This window comes from Copidosoma floridanum, unplaced genomic scaffold, assembly GCF_036245765.1.
Source record: "Copidosoma floridanum isolate Cflo_tuat_1 unplaced genomic scaffold, Cflo_Japanese_pri ptg000019l, whole genome shotgun sequence".
Classification (NCBI taxonomy): domain Eukaryota; kingdom Metazoa; phylum Arthropoda; class Insecta; order Hymenoptera; family Encyrtidae; genus Copidosoma; species Copidosoma floridanum.
The window spans coordinates 913,520-927,956 of NW_028321896.1; the positions used below are offsets into that span (position 1 = coordinate 913,520).

Below are 14,437 nucleotides of genomic sequence, written 5' to 3' on the forward strand. Positions count from 1 at the left end.
TTCTTTCCTCCTTTCGTTCCTTTGCCTCGGTGTTTTCTCCCGGCGCGCCGTTGCACCCGATTAATCAACGACAAAAATTCCTCTCTGCGCGTCCCTCCGAAAATCTCTCGCGAGCTATATACATGTACGCACTCTCACCAATGTGGGTATGCATAAGTACCTAGTGCTTGTTCGGTTGGTTTTTGCACTGGCAATCGTTGCGCGGCAATGGTGGATACCGATCGCCCTGTGAGATTGCCGATTTTTTTTTGCTTCAATCGACGTCAACGCTAATAATTCCCTCCCATTTCCAGCCGAGACGTGTTTTCTTTTCAAAAGAGCTTTACATCGTCACAGAGTCTACGTGTCACCGAAAGCTCAGCACATTCCAAAGCCCGTGTAACGGTCGATTCGGCGAATCTGAGGAGCGCGAGTTAGATTTCGCGCGTCTCAACTATATACTACATGTATATAGTACCTGTATGCTGTTTTTTTTTTCCCTTGATTCTCCAACGGCGCTGTACGTGCTCGTACGAATGGCTTTGGTTCTTCCCACAGGCTCCGGAGTCGAGAAAATCACGTTTCGCCGCAGCGGGACGGCGGCTGCACTTGCTATTCCCACTCGGTCACCGGACTGACCTTTTTGTCTCGGCGCCTGTATTATGCGGTCTCCCTGCTGCGGGGGTCGGGCTTTCTCTGGATCTTTTTTTTTTTTTTTTTTCTTTCGAGGAGTTTCCAGGACTTTGGGAATTTAGAGGTTCTTAAACGATCATCCCTGTCCAGCTCGTCGCGAGTTGGACGACTCGCAGTGATTGATATCACGGGTGTTTTGTTTCGTTCTTCCCCCCCCCTGTTATCACGCACGATTCACGGATGTTTGAATTATTTTTTATTTTTTTGTTTTGATTTCGCAAAAATTCACGTGGCTGTTGGTTTTCTCCGTGAAACCGAATCATTTAGTTGACTTTTTTTTCATCTTTTAAAAACAATAAGTCGGTTCTCATGATACAATGATTATTTTTGTAACAACTGATAAGAGGTTTCGTCCTGTATAGCTCAATTTCTTCATACCCCATTGCGATCACGTGTGATTTTGTTTGATCCAGTGCCAAGTCACTCAGATCGTCTTCCCTCATTAATATCAATTATACCATACGAGATTCGGTTATAGGGAGGGGGGGGGGAAAAAAAAGAAAACACGAAACTTCACCTTCATTAATTCCCATGGTTGAGAAAAGGTTTTCCTTGCGCTTCGTCATTTCTTCCCAAATCTATCTCCCTTCGCCGTCAAACGAGCAAGGTCACTCGGGCTCCTTGCACGGCTTGAAGTTGAAGATTTCCTAAGAAGAACCAGTTTGGCCCACACCGCTAAGTATAATAACCCGCCCCCTATTTCCTCCTCCACCGCCTCGCTACATGTTTAGAGACGGGAGAAGGACAATGCACACAGGACCCCCTCTGTTGGGAAAGCCTTACCACGAATTCCTTCGCCCCGAAGTTGTTAATGCCCACAATCATACACGCGATGCCCCGAACGATTATCTTCACTAAAAGAAAAAAAAAAAAAAAAAAAAAATAAAATCATAGAAACTACTCTTTCCCGTGGACGTGATAAATGCGTTTGTATCCTCACTCTCTCGAATCGCTGTGTAGATGGTCCTTTGAAGTTGACCTTGCACCTCGAATGGGAAGTAGATGAGATCTTGGGGCTCCAGTACACTCCACGCCCATTTTTATTCGGGAGAACGTTCGAAGTTTTTCCGTTTGAATTTTTCGAGTGGCCGTTGGACTCGGGAATGCAGGTTACACGCATGTGTAGGTTACACGCATGTGTGTATCGAGTGAAGATTATCAAGACTAGAGGGCGGGGGGACAACGAAGCGCTGGCCACACAAAACGTATATGTATTTGTGTATTGGATTATCAGGTGCGTTAGACTATAGCCTGGCTGCTTGAGCTTAATACCCAGGAAACCACCAACGACGACGCCCCTATCAACTTTCGCTTGATCATTTTTTTCTGTCGACGTGGCTGTACGGACTTTGTAATTTTCAAAATGGACGACTCTGGTATCATCACGAGACAAATGGCTCGTCTGAACTGCAACAGGTATTGGATCTTTTTGTCCTTCAAGTATATATTACATGTGTAACTTATTATTTTATTTTTATTTCTTGTCAATTTTCGTTTGAGGAGCTGTCGAGTCGAATCATTGTCTTTTTTCGAGGGTTCGCCATTAGTTGTGCCGGCGTTTAAAAATTCTTTTCCGATGCCTTAACAAAAGCATATCTAGGGCGTAATAATTTTATGAATTTTAAAACGCTTTCAGATGTATTTTTTTTTTTTGCCACTACTTTCAATCCAGTTTTTGACAACATTTTTTTCCACCAATAGCGGTGCGATATTTTTTTGGATGGTAAAGTTTATCATGGGATATTTAAAAGAATCTCTAAAAAATTGTCATCAAACATCGGCACTTTTCAAACTTTTTTTTTTCATGGAAAATATAAAGCATCACTTTTTCTGTTGGCGTTTTCGAATACTGCATATACACTATGTAAATAATAACGGTACAAAAATTTCAGCTTAAAAAATATACGGTATGTTTTACAAAAGTAAAACTGTAGTATAGAAAAATATTGAACAAAAGAATCGAAGCCTGATTTTGACTCCTTATTAGTGTTGGGAACAGCTTTTTTTTTTTTTCGTACAAAAAAAAAAAGCCTCAAATATATATTTTCTCAGGATACGTTATATTTATCATTGAAATATGCACAAACACACATTAATGAAAAAACAACGTCAGTAATGTAAGACGAAAAAAATACTCGTTATCGCCGATTCGTTAGCTGCCGAAAATCCTTGTCGTTGCGTTCGGGCAAACTTACAGTTGAAATATTTTTTCATACAAAAATAACTTTGACCTGAAAGTTTATTAAACATCATTTTTAGTTTTTTTTTTCTTTTACACATATATAAAGTTCCCTTATATCCTACGTGTATGCTGAAAAATGTTGAAACACGTGCCTATTTGTCCGTTGAGCTCTCGTGGCTTATCTATGTGTCTTCCAATGAAGAACCTAGGACGCGTTTCGAAATTTTGAAAATACCAACACTACTATTCGAAAAAACAGTTATACATTTTTGGTAATGCTATACGACCTCGACCCCGTGAACCAACTCACGAGAGTCCACCTCATCCTCGGGACCAACGATAACTTTGGTCGCTCCTAACCTTTCAGACCATCATTGCTCTAAGACCCGCGTGCAACTTATTTTCAACACTGTAAATATAGACAGTCCAAACACGCGCTCCTTCGTTAAAACTCACGGGCCTACCGCCATCCCCTTGGAAAAAAGCCCCCTTTGTCTGTTTACGTACCACCCGCGCACGCGACTCTCGCGACACCCTCCCCTGTGCAGTACGTACACACGTACACCGTCGCATGAGCCATTAGAGCCAAAAATAAGAACAAGAGGAGAAAAAAAAAAAAAAACACCCTGCAATGAGCCATAATAGCTCTCTCGATACCTATACTTAGCTCGCGTTAGGGGTTACAGCGTACTGGGGGTGTCGTGTAGGAATGTTACGATGATGCACACACACACACAAACGCGGGATAGGGGGAGGGTGGTTTGGTTATAGTCTCGCGGGCGAACGTTTGTATCTATATTTATTTGGGTACGTGTCCGTGACTATTGGGGGTATTTCGTGGTCGTAGCCGAGGACGTGGCAGCTGTGGTAAAAGTAGATACGGGAGTTTTATCGATTGTACGAACAGCGAAAAAGAGTCGAGGTGAATGTACCACGTGTTTGCCCATCGTACTCGACGAAGAACGAGGAAGCAAGTTTCAGCAGTCATGAAATCGTGATTTCGCTCGGACACGTATGGTTTTCATTAATAGCAATGAGTTTCAATATTACTAGGAAATATTATGTACATTATTACTGAAATCATAACCCTACGTTATATTGTTCTGGTATACTCATCGAATTATTCATTACTCATCAATAATAGCTTGATGTTTCCTTTTGTCTTTGCTTCTGATAAACATTAATCGTTATTGTTATCATTAACAACCCGTAACTTTCACCCTTTCTCGTGTTTTCGCGGTGGTGGATTTCAAGAATCTCTCCCTCTTCCTATTGTTTTCCGGGCTTTTTCAACTCTTCGCCCTGCGCCTTTGTTAAGGTTAAGACTTTCGACGTCCGGCACGCGCACGAGGCGCAGACACCACCGTCTCCTCCATTCACGGGAAAAACGCGGGACAACCCGTGTGTGTTTTTGTTGCTCGATGGCGCGTGTGGTGTACCCATGTTTCTCCTTTCTCCCTGTACACGGCGAGCATCCGTTCGTTCCATTCACGAGGATAAAGCCGGCGCTCCTCGTGTATTTTACAGGCAGCACCGCCCGATGGATCCTCCCCCCCCCCTTTTTCGCGCTCTTTTTTTCGGAAAAACTTCAAAACTAGACCGGCCCTCCGGAAAAGGGATCAATTTTCATATTTGGCGACTGTTGGTTTTTGGGAGTCCTGCTTTTTTTGTCCTACCCCTCGTTCTTTGACTCCGATTTACGAGCTTGACGATCGATTCACGAGTTTTGACCACTGCGACGCCTAGTCTTGTGCCTTTTTGCTATTTAGTATTGTCTTTTTTGTCCAAACCTGCGTTGTTTGAAGGAGATTAAACGCGTATTCTGTGAATTCTAATTCCAGCAAAAAAGATCCAACGGTAGACAGGAAATATTCTTAAATAGTTCGGTAAAACCATACATCATCGTATCTCTGAACAAATATTGTCATTTATTCTCAAACTGTCCATCATCCCATGAACAAAATTGTTTTCGCTGACTATGTAGTTACTGAATTTCCCAAGTTTGAAATCACTGAGTTAAACGTAATTTTATTTACGTTATGATATATAAAAAAAAATTATATCATAAAAATAACAATAACAATAATTTAAAAAAAACAATAACGAAAAAAAATATGAATAACGTTAGAGAATACTACAAAAACCAGAGTTACTGGCTGAAAACTACACGTCCCCACCTCAAATTTACAGATTCTCGACTGTTCGATCGCGTTATCGTCTCGAAATGAAAATCATTTTCCCTCGGAGTTCTTATCTAATGCTCAAACGATCCGACGCTCGTTATTTTTTGTCCGTTGGCGTCTCATAATCGCGTGATTTTGTTCTCGATGAAATATATTTAACGTACACTAGTCACGTCATACAAAAAAAGCTCGCAGCGACGCTTTCGGTATTACTGGGAAATTCTGTAGCAAAAGTGTCCCTCTACTCGTGCACCCAAAGTCGCAATAAAAATCAACGTTTCACTTCCTCAATTCGTCGCAAAAAAAAAGTAAAATAAAATAACCACCGAGCAACTCGCTTCCGTATCACCAGCATCTGCCTGAAAAAAAGAAAAAAGCATCGCCCACGATTTTTGGCAGTAAGTAAGTCGTGCCCACAGCTGTAGTCGAGCTTTTTAAACGGTCGCATCTCTCCCTCCTCCAAAGCACAAACGGATGCTCTGTTCCTCCGATCTGGGACCCGCTGATAAAATGGTCTCCCGTGCGCATATTGTATATGTATTGTACAACGCGTTACTATGTGTGACAATACCTATACACAAAACCGATGCAACTCTCGCTTGGCAACACGCTCTATGTATAGCGGACGCGAGATACGAGCCAACGGAGCATGTATACGTATTTTCAACGCGTATAACGTTAGGGTGTCATTATGCTGAGATTCCACTGTAATAAGGTCGAAACAAGTTATTTTCTTGAAAAACATTCTTGAGGAACGGCTAATAGCTCATTAGGAATATACTATATGTATCCTCTAGACCGAGATATTTTTTTGTTTCTTTTGTGCGACTCGGTATAGAGCTGATGGAATGTGTGGTAATCCATCGATTTCTTGTTGTTTCTTAAAAGCTCACTGTTATGGATGTCGTTTAGAGGCTTTTATCAGACTTGCGCGTGGCTTTACAAAATAACTTGATAAAGCATGTAGGAACTTGAACAAACATAATTATCCTTACAGTTTAATGAATGTTTAATCAATTCCTGGATTTTCATGTTACCGCCAACCAAGTGAAAGGGAATAACATCGATGTGGCGTACAATTGGTTATGCTCACTTTTGGTTACGCTCTTTTTTTCACTTTTTTTTTTATTCCTACCGAGTACATCGCAAGTATGCATCAAATATTATTTTCTTCATTCGAAAAATTGGTTTAGATGCTTTTTCATATTTTAGTTTGATAATCCTTGGGTTGACAAGTCGATACATCATAGAAATTTCGACTAAAGACAATATTCTGATTTACAGTGTGGCGTAGCGCTCGGCCTTGCGCTACATCATCTTCAACTCTTGATTGGGGATGATTGAGCGCTGACACATTCGTCTCGGTTAGCTAGCTTGGTTTTTAAAGTTCGCAGAGCACGTTGCTTCAAGAGGATTTTTTTTTTTACTCTTTATCGTTTTGGATTCATGATTTTCTCGGGCTTGTATCAAAGATAATTCCCGCGAATAGATAAACTATATGTGTAGCCAAGCTATATGCGATGACTTCAGAAATGCAACTTGCATAAGATTTCATTCCAAACTGCTCTTGCACTCGATTCCGTTGGCTCGTCAAGGTTAATTTCACCGGAACCCCAACAATGGTACAGCTCTGTCGCAAAAACGTCTCTTTCTCCTCTTTGTAGCGGGAATACATCAGAGAACTCTCTTATCTCGCGACTATAAATATGTATATGTGCACACTGGCACGCGCGTCGGTTGCTTGAGTATCCGGTTACCTATACATATATTATACCCAGTGAGTTTTCGAGGCAAAAAGAGTTTGTCGCCTCTGGCGTCTAAAATCCCGTACACTATTGCCATCCATTGAAAAAACAGTGCCTCTACATTATACTCGCTACGTGACCCTCGTCTTTTTTTCATGCGCGTGCGATTCCGATGCCGGAGTAAATACACCTTTAAACCCCCCCTCGTGTCGTCGCGATATATTTAAGTGCCATTTATATTCCGCACCTCGGGGGTTGCCCTAAAAGCAAACATACATTTGACTATAGTGTTTCTTTTCTGTTTCAAGCATAAATCCATGCACCGACTACACGTGCGCATTTTGCAACATTTGTAAGTATGTACTGTGAGTACTGCAAAGGTGGGAATACGAGAAGGGAGCTGTTTACGCTAGAAAAAGAACAACCCCCTGCCCAAGTACGAGTCGAATTGAGGTGTAAGTTCAAGACCGACCTTTCATTTTTCTGTCCAATAATTGTGCGCAACTGAGTTTTTCTTTTTGAATTTTTCTTTTTATCAGCGTAAATAAGTTGACGTACCATGCCAAAAAGAAAACGTGATTACAAGAAAAACACATCAGAAACGTCAGTAACCCTACTACACGCACGGGGGCTGCCTACCTGAAATGTACAAACTTACCGACATGAATAAAAAAAAAAAAAAAAAACAGACACGCTTCGATTCAAACCACAAAAAACGCTTGTTATTGGAAAATAGACGGAGAAGAAAAAAACGGGGAAAAAGAGCACCCGCAACAGGTTTTTTCTCTCCCGGGTCTCCCGCTGTGCTTCAAGTCGAGGGGGTCTTCGTCACTTTCGATTTTCCGCGTCTCTCGATCTCTGCTCTACGCAGTCACTTTTTCCACCCTCCGATCTCCGGTATGTTGTATCCCCTCGATCATCATACTCGTATAGGTACGTATTGAGCTTTACTTCAATGTTAGAGTACGGAATATAGCATCAGGACAGGTAAGAAACCGATGGGCAAAAACCAGAGTTCCTCGCCTTTCCCACGCATCATCCCCCCTTTTCCGATGGTCACTCACAGTCCAGTTTCACTTCCTACTTCCTGGTTCAAGTTTTCTCCCCCGTGGCACGTTATAGTCTGGTCTGGAGATTCGCGGGCAAAAGCTAGCACACGTCGGGATCTCGTTCTCGAAGGGTGGCCATGCACGGACGACTGGGACCGATTGTCGGGGGTTCAAATACGGGTGCGGATGCTGCTTTCGCCGCGACGGGCTCCAAAAGAGGATGTGTATATACGAAGGGAGAGGCGAAAAGAATGGAAAGACATTTTTCGAGGGAGAGCAGCGGGCAATATAACGGGGACAAGGGGGAGGGGACCAGTGCGCCAGGGGTATGTGAAGGGAACGACGTCGTCTCTCGTCTTGGGATACGTCCATGTATATAATATACACATGTTATACTAATACTGTCTCGAGGCTGGCGATGCGCTCAACGTTTATTGCCTGCTGCTGATTTTTGGCAGATGCTCGAGTCGTCTGTTGGCTGATGACGCTCTTCTTCGCTTTAGGGGGAGGTATATATATATAAAATATGGGCTTGCGGCAAATATTTAAAATTGGCTCTACAAATGCTTTTTGACTTTGCGCTGATGATTGGTATTAAATTACGAGTCGTTCAGATGCGCCCTCGCGAATCATTTCATTGGTACGATTTGTCACCGGTTGGGTCTCGCCATCAACTTTCTGCCAACTGACTTTACACGGCTCTGACGATATTTTTTCTCTTCGATAAATGACCTGCTCAACCAAACGAAAGCTGTGGACAGAGAATTATGCTTATTACTCCAAAACGATCAAACGATCTTCTCGAACGACATACGTGTCCTCTTTCTTTCTCGCTGATCGTTTCGTTCTTCGGACAACGCTCTGATCACCTCGTCATCAGGCACATGTGGCTGGCATATTGTGCGAGCTTGCGCTTGGTGGCGAAAAAAAAAAAACTCGCATACCTATACGCATCTCGGGGACTTGTCGGGAAAGGGAGGGAACTGCGAAATCCCGCGAGGAACACATGACGGGGGACTGCTTTTGGCGCGCAGGCACTCACGTGTATATATACATGTACATCCTAAAACTGCACACGAAGCTACACGTGTGCATATACTTATGTATGCGTGCACGTACATTTGTGTTTTATAGTGTACAATGTACAGGTAAAAACGAGAGGCGGATAAGTTGGATTTACGCGCGCACGTGAAATTATACCTCGGGGTGCCTCGTCGTTAGGGGTGTAGCCCTCCACGGAAGAGGGAGCGCCTGCTCTCCTTTTTTTTTGGCAATATGTAGGCTACCGAGAGAGAGAAAGAGTACACGGAATACATTGGAATTTTTATACCATCAGCCGCGATGTGCCTTTTCTTTACGTTATTTGCGTAATTATTCCACTGCGCGGGATCGTACCGCTGCTGATGTTAATTGTACTTGGAGGGGATGGAAAATACGAGCTTGGGTCCTTCTTTTTTTTTATTTTTTTTTATTTTTTTTTATTCTATGCTTTTTCATGCTCGTCATTGCACATCACTTATATTTTAAAATGCCACAGGCACCAGTTGTCTACAGATTATAGAGACACGTGTATAAAGATATACCGGTGATTTGAACATATTATACACACACCTTCGTATTCCTCTAATCTCTTTACGTAGCTACGAAAAAAGTCGTATGATAAGAAATTCAATTAACTTCGTGAAATCATAAAATTTCAAGCTCCCATTCTTCTGTTAACTGTGTACACATGTACGTATAGGTGTATTTGATCATCCATGAAAACGAGCTGTCTTCACTTGAGTACATCTAATCGACAAGCCATACACGCCCCCTCGGAAAGTTGAATCGGCCCAAACCAATCGATTTGAGTACATCTCTTGTTCGCGATATTATCCTTTCAGCGCAATTGTATACGCATAAATTGTGTACTTGTTCTATTATCGAGTTTCCAAGACAGACGGCGTGAATACATTACATACGAGTCCTCGTACTTTTTCAAATAGATGTAGAGACGTACTCTACGTATAAATATATATACTCGCTCACCACGCCTCCTTTGATGTATACGTGTATGAAGAGCTACAGCGGTAGACGATCGAAAAAGTTGGAGCAGCGAATTAGCATACATAAAAATTGCTAATGAACGCGTTACAATACATGTTACACCGGCATCGGTATATTTATATATAGGTATACGTATGAGAAGGGTGCGAGTGAAATGTACGTGGGTATAGTGTATGGCTGTCGCGTGTACTGTAGCACACCTGCGTTTTACGCTCGCACACACCGACTTTATACATATATGCACGCGTAGTTAAATGTCTCCTGATGTGCGTACCTATACCTACAGGAGCTCTTGAAATTTGCACTTGATATCCGATCTGATTACCACTTCTTCGTTGACTCTTTTGAGTTGGAAAAATATACCCTTTGCTCCAACATTAACGCAGAGTTTGAATAGGATTTTTCTATGGCCTGCCGTGAAAACTGTATACATAATATATACTTTTATTATTTGCTAGATGATGTAGTTTATGCTTCTTGACTTCGTTAAAACTTTGTTACCTTTGTTTTTCGTGCAAACACCCATAATTTGTTAACGTTTGACTAATAACAAAAATTTTATTTAAAAAACGAAAGAAAAAAAAGAACCATTCGATGTAAAGAGTACTACAGTACAAAAGTGCATCCAAGACTCAAGTCTCGAGAGTCCCGTTTTTCTCCGATATAATTAAACAGCCGAAAGAACCGATCGATCGCCTCGAACCAGCCGCCCCTTTTTAAACACGCGTCCTCCCTTACTCGCACCCTTCTCTCGACATATACGTGAATTCATAAATATGTACATCCGATAGCATTAGAATTAATTTCGACCCGATCAGACCCCCTTGTACCACCTAATCATACAAATACGCATCCAACAGAATGGAGAGAAACCAATGAGAAGCGCTCCTTACGTAACCCATTGAAAAGTGCAAAACACTACTACCTCCGTGCATAGCATATACCATACAACTATACATGTCGTAAATAAACAACCGAGAGAGCGGTGCTTTAATAAACATTTATATATGCGCGCGCCAAACTCCCGTATATGGATACACTCGTGCAGAGCGAGAAGAGCATCGGCACGCGTCCCATCCCCCCCCTTGCGTGACATTAACCACCGCTCCTGGGAAGAATCCCCCTCGAGTTTTTCGCTCCAACCTCTTGGATGTTCCTACAAATGCGTGTACATATATATGTGTGTACACGCGTGTGAGCATTAGACGATAACCCATCCCCCCAATATAGCATCTGCAGCGTGTGTTTATAATTTTACTGGCAACACTACCTGTGTACAATGTAATATAAGATCTTCGTATCGATCGAGCATTATATGTATTATATGCTCTATACCTTGGCTCGTTCGTCAATATATAATAATGGGAACCGATCGCTCTGGGGTGCACGTACGTGGACCTTACCCTGCTATTTTGTACCGCGATGAGCTTTTCTCGACGTTTACGTTACTATGGGAGCTTTTAGCGCGAGGCTTTTTTTTCACGTCATATTATCATCCCAAGTTTGAAGGCAGCGCACAGCTTTGAAAACTGGATTTTTTTTTTTTTTTTTTTTTCATTGTACGCAGTACGCGCTAGTAAATTTTATGCATCGTGCCTTTTAATAAGCAAAAAAAAAAAAAGTTCCAAGGGCTACTAGAATTTTGCTATATAATGACGGAGACTGTTTTTTTTTTTTTTTTCTTTCTATCCGAAAATGGGCTGTGGCAGTCTAGGGATGAGGAGAAGAAAAAAAATTAAGCTGGGGTGCCGCAACGGTTGCTTCCCCCCTCCCCCCAAACTGATTGTCAACTTTGATGGCTTTGTGATTGAATTTTTTCGACTTTTTGAATGTACTGTACAGAACAATTGAAAAATTTTGCAAAATATAATCATTTCATACACTTCAAACTGATTTTCTGCTTGTCAGTGGTCAAATCATCGGAGCACGCGTTGCTATAATTGTTAGGAGGCACTTTTTACCCTCCGATACTTTTCTCAAGAATTCTCGACCGATACGATAAAAAAAAATCCAAAATTTTACTTCAGCGAAAATAATATGCTCGTAATACATATAATATATTATACGCTCAGTCGCACGGATACATGTACGTATGTACGCGATGGGACTCCTGTCGTCTCCGAAGATCCATCTATTTACTTAGCGCAACGGCATCATCCCCTGTCCAAACGAAGCATGACAGGAGGGACAGCCGCGCCCATACACTGACATACATACGGTCACTACCCTCGGGCAGCATCCCTCTGACGTATCGATTTCCTCCGCACGGAATTAGCCTCGAGATATTTACATATCGCCCGTAACGTGTGTAAATCAGTGCGTGGCTACCCCAGAATATCTCCCTGTTCGACGCAATTTAGTCACGATCGCCAAACTATAAGCGCTTCCATCGTATTTTTCACCTTCTCTTTCCCCCCTATGCCTGGGTACATAAATTTCAACACACACAATAAATAATCGCCTGACCTCTCTACGATCGCATGGACAAAAAGAAAAAAAAATCCGATGCTAATCAAAGTGGATCTCATTCAATTTGGAATACAATAGAAAAGCTTCTCTAACGATGACAGTATATATAGGATTCGGACTCTAATTTATCACTGTATAATCGAGCAATAACTTCAAAAAATAGCCGAAAAGGAGGTCTCACATATACCTACACGACATTCATCAAGTGGCCATCTATATATGAGTCGTCTATCTATGATTAAAGGGTTGCGCAAAAAACGCCCCAACGAATATGTATAAATATTATTGCACGCTTATACATGTACGGACGTAAAGCCATCGGCGTCTTCTTTGGCACGCGTCGCGGCGAAGGGCTCCTCAAGCATATATATACCCTCGTATAACGTTCGCCCCGGTCGGCTGTGAGCTATACGTATACGTATATTCTTATGAGGTATCGCAGCAGCAGACGTTATATATATAACGCACGCGCGCGAACGAAGGGTATATATGTGTAATGTATGTGCAGCACGCGAGGGTCGCTCGGGAGAGAAGCCGCTGGTGGCGGGGTCGCCGGCCCCCGAGTTAACTGATGGTGCAACCAACGCAAGCAGCTGCCTCCCGTTATAGCTCCTTTTTCGCTCACTTTGACGTACGCGTTTCTCTGTACATATACATGTATGCGTGTACTTCTCGACTTTGCCAAACTAACGGCGTGTGTGTATTAATTTAGTGCCTACTTAACGATGAAATTCCTACCCCTGTGTCTTGAGTATGTGTCAAAGCCCCTCGTAAACTAATGATCTAGCACTATGGGCCCGTGGTGAATTGACGGAGCCGCGAAATGCCGCGTTTTTATTCACCGGTGTGAATTTGAGGGTCGATTGAACTAATTCCATATTTGTGGGGTGGTTTACTTTTTTCGAGCTCCAACAAATTTTGTCGAAAAAGTATGTATCGGCTGTATCTTATATTGCACTCGTTTATTTATATACCCACATTATAATAGAAGTCAACGGAAAATTAAGTAATAAAACGAAAAAGCTTTTGCTAGCACGTATAATTGTCTTCCACCAATTACGGATTAAATCTTCTTGTTTCCTCTCTCTCTCTCCCTATAATGATATTATCATTCGTCTCAAAAGTATATAGTATCACGAAAAGTCAACCATACACTCGATCCACCCTACGCCACGGCAGACACACCCTCGAGCGCGTACGCATTCTGACACATCAGCCGTACAATGAAACTCCATCAGAACCTACTAACACTAATAAAAAAAAAAAAGAAGGCGACGCCGGTGAATGCAAGAAGGCCGCAAAGCCAAAAAAGGACCCGCAATGTACTCTCCTCCGCGCGCCCATTGTGTTGCCCCGCAATGGGACTATATACTCTTCGACTTGTTGCGTCGCCCTTTCCTTCCTTCCTTTCTTGAAATAAAAAAGCGCCCACCTCCTTGTATACCGCACTTGCACCTCTCTTTCTCCTCCTACTCGGATTCGCCTTCTTTGATTACACAAAAGAGCTGACTTGTGCCTCCGCCACTCCTTAAGTATAACAAAAGAGAGAATCGTACATGTACTACCTACTTGCACGCAAAGAAAAGAGAGCCCGAGAGAAGGAGGGACGGAACGTAAAACAACGCTGTGACGATTTGCCTGTGCCACAATGGCTCTCGACCCCCTCCCACCTTCGAGTCCACCCTCCAATATGCATCTCGAGTGGGAGAGCTACAGCAGAGTTAAGTGAAAGAAACGAGAGCCTCTCTCTCTCTCTCTCTCTGCGGCGTGTGTCAATTTGCATTGTGAGCCCTCGTACCTACTTAACGTTATTAAGGGATGGGTGTACGTGTAACCGAGAGCCGAGTCGAGGCGCGCTCGCGCTCGTGTACCTATAATATATAACATTGTATCCTCACTGTACGTAATAGGGCCATACGCATGGTATTTCTGTGCAAGGGACGCGGGTGCGAGTGAGGAGGGAAGAAAAAGTGGGTATTAACTTGTTTTACACGAAGACGGAGGAGGGTGGATGTGGGCTGAGGTGTAAGTAGGGGAGTCTTGCACAATACGCGCGCGCGCGTGTCGGTTCTATATACGTAAAGTATATAT

The 14,437-nt window shown here is 42.6% G+C and overlaps 1 protein-coding gene across 2 annotated transcripts in view; it reads left to right on the top strand.

Moving 5' to 3' along the window:
• The window catches only part of LOC106639302 (M-phase inducer phosphatase cdc-25.2), a 113,337-nt gene that overhangs the window by 85,551 nt on the left and 13,349 nt on the right, over positions 1–14,437 (top strand). Inside the window, exon 1 of one of the 2 annotated variants that reach the window (XM_089593381.1) lies at positions 1,947–2,088. The exons of the other annotated variant lie outside the window; for it this stretch is intronic. Within the exon in view, the coding sequence (XP_089449507.1) occupies positions 2,036–2,088 (53 nt within the window). The 5' untranslated portion in view covers positions 1,947–2,035. Of the gene's footprint in view, positions 1–1,946; positions 2,089–14,437 lie in introns of those variants that run through there. 2 annotated transcript variants of the gene reach the window in all.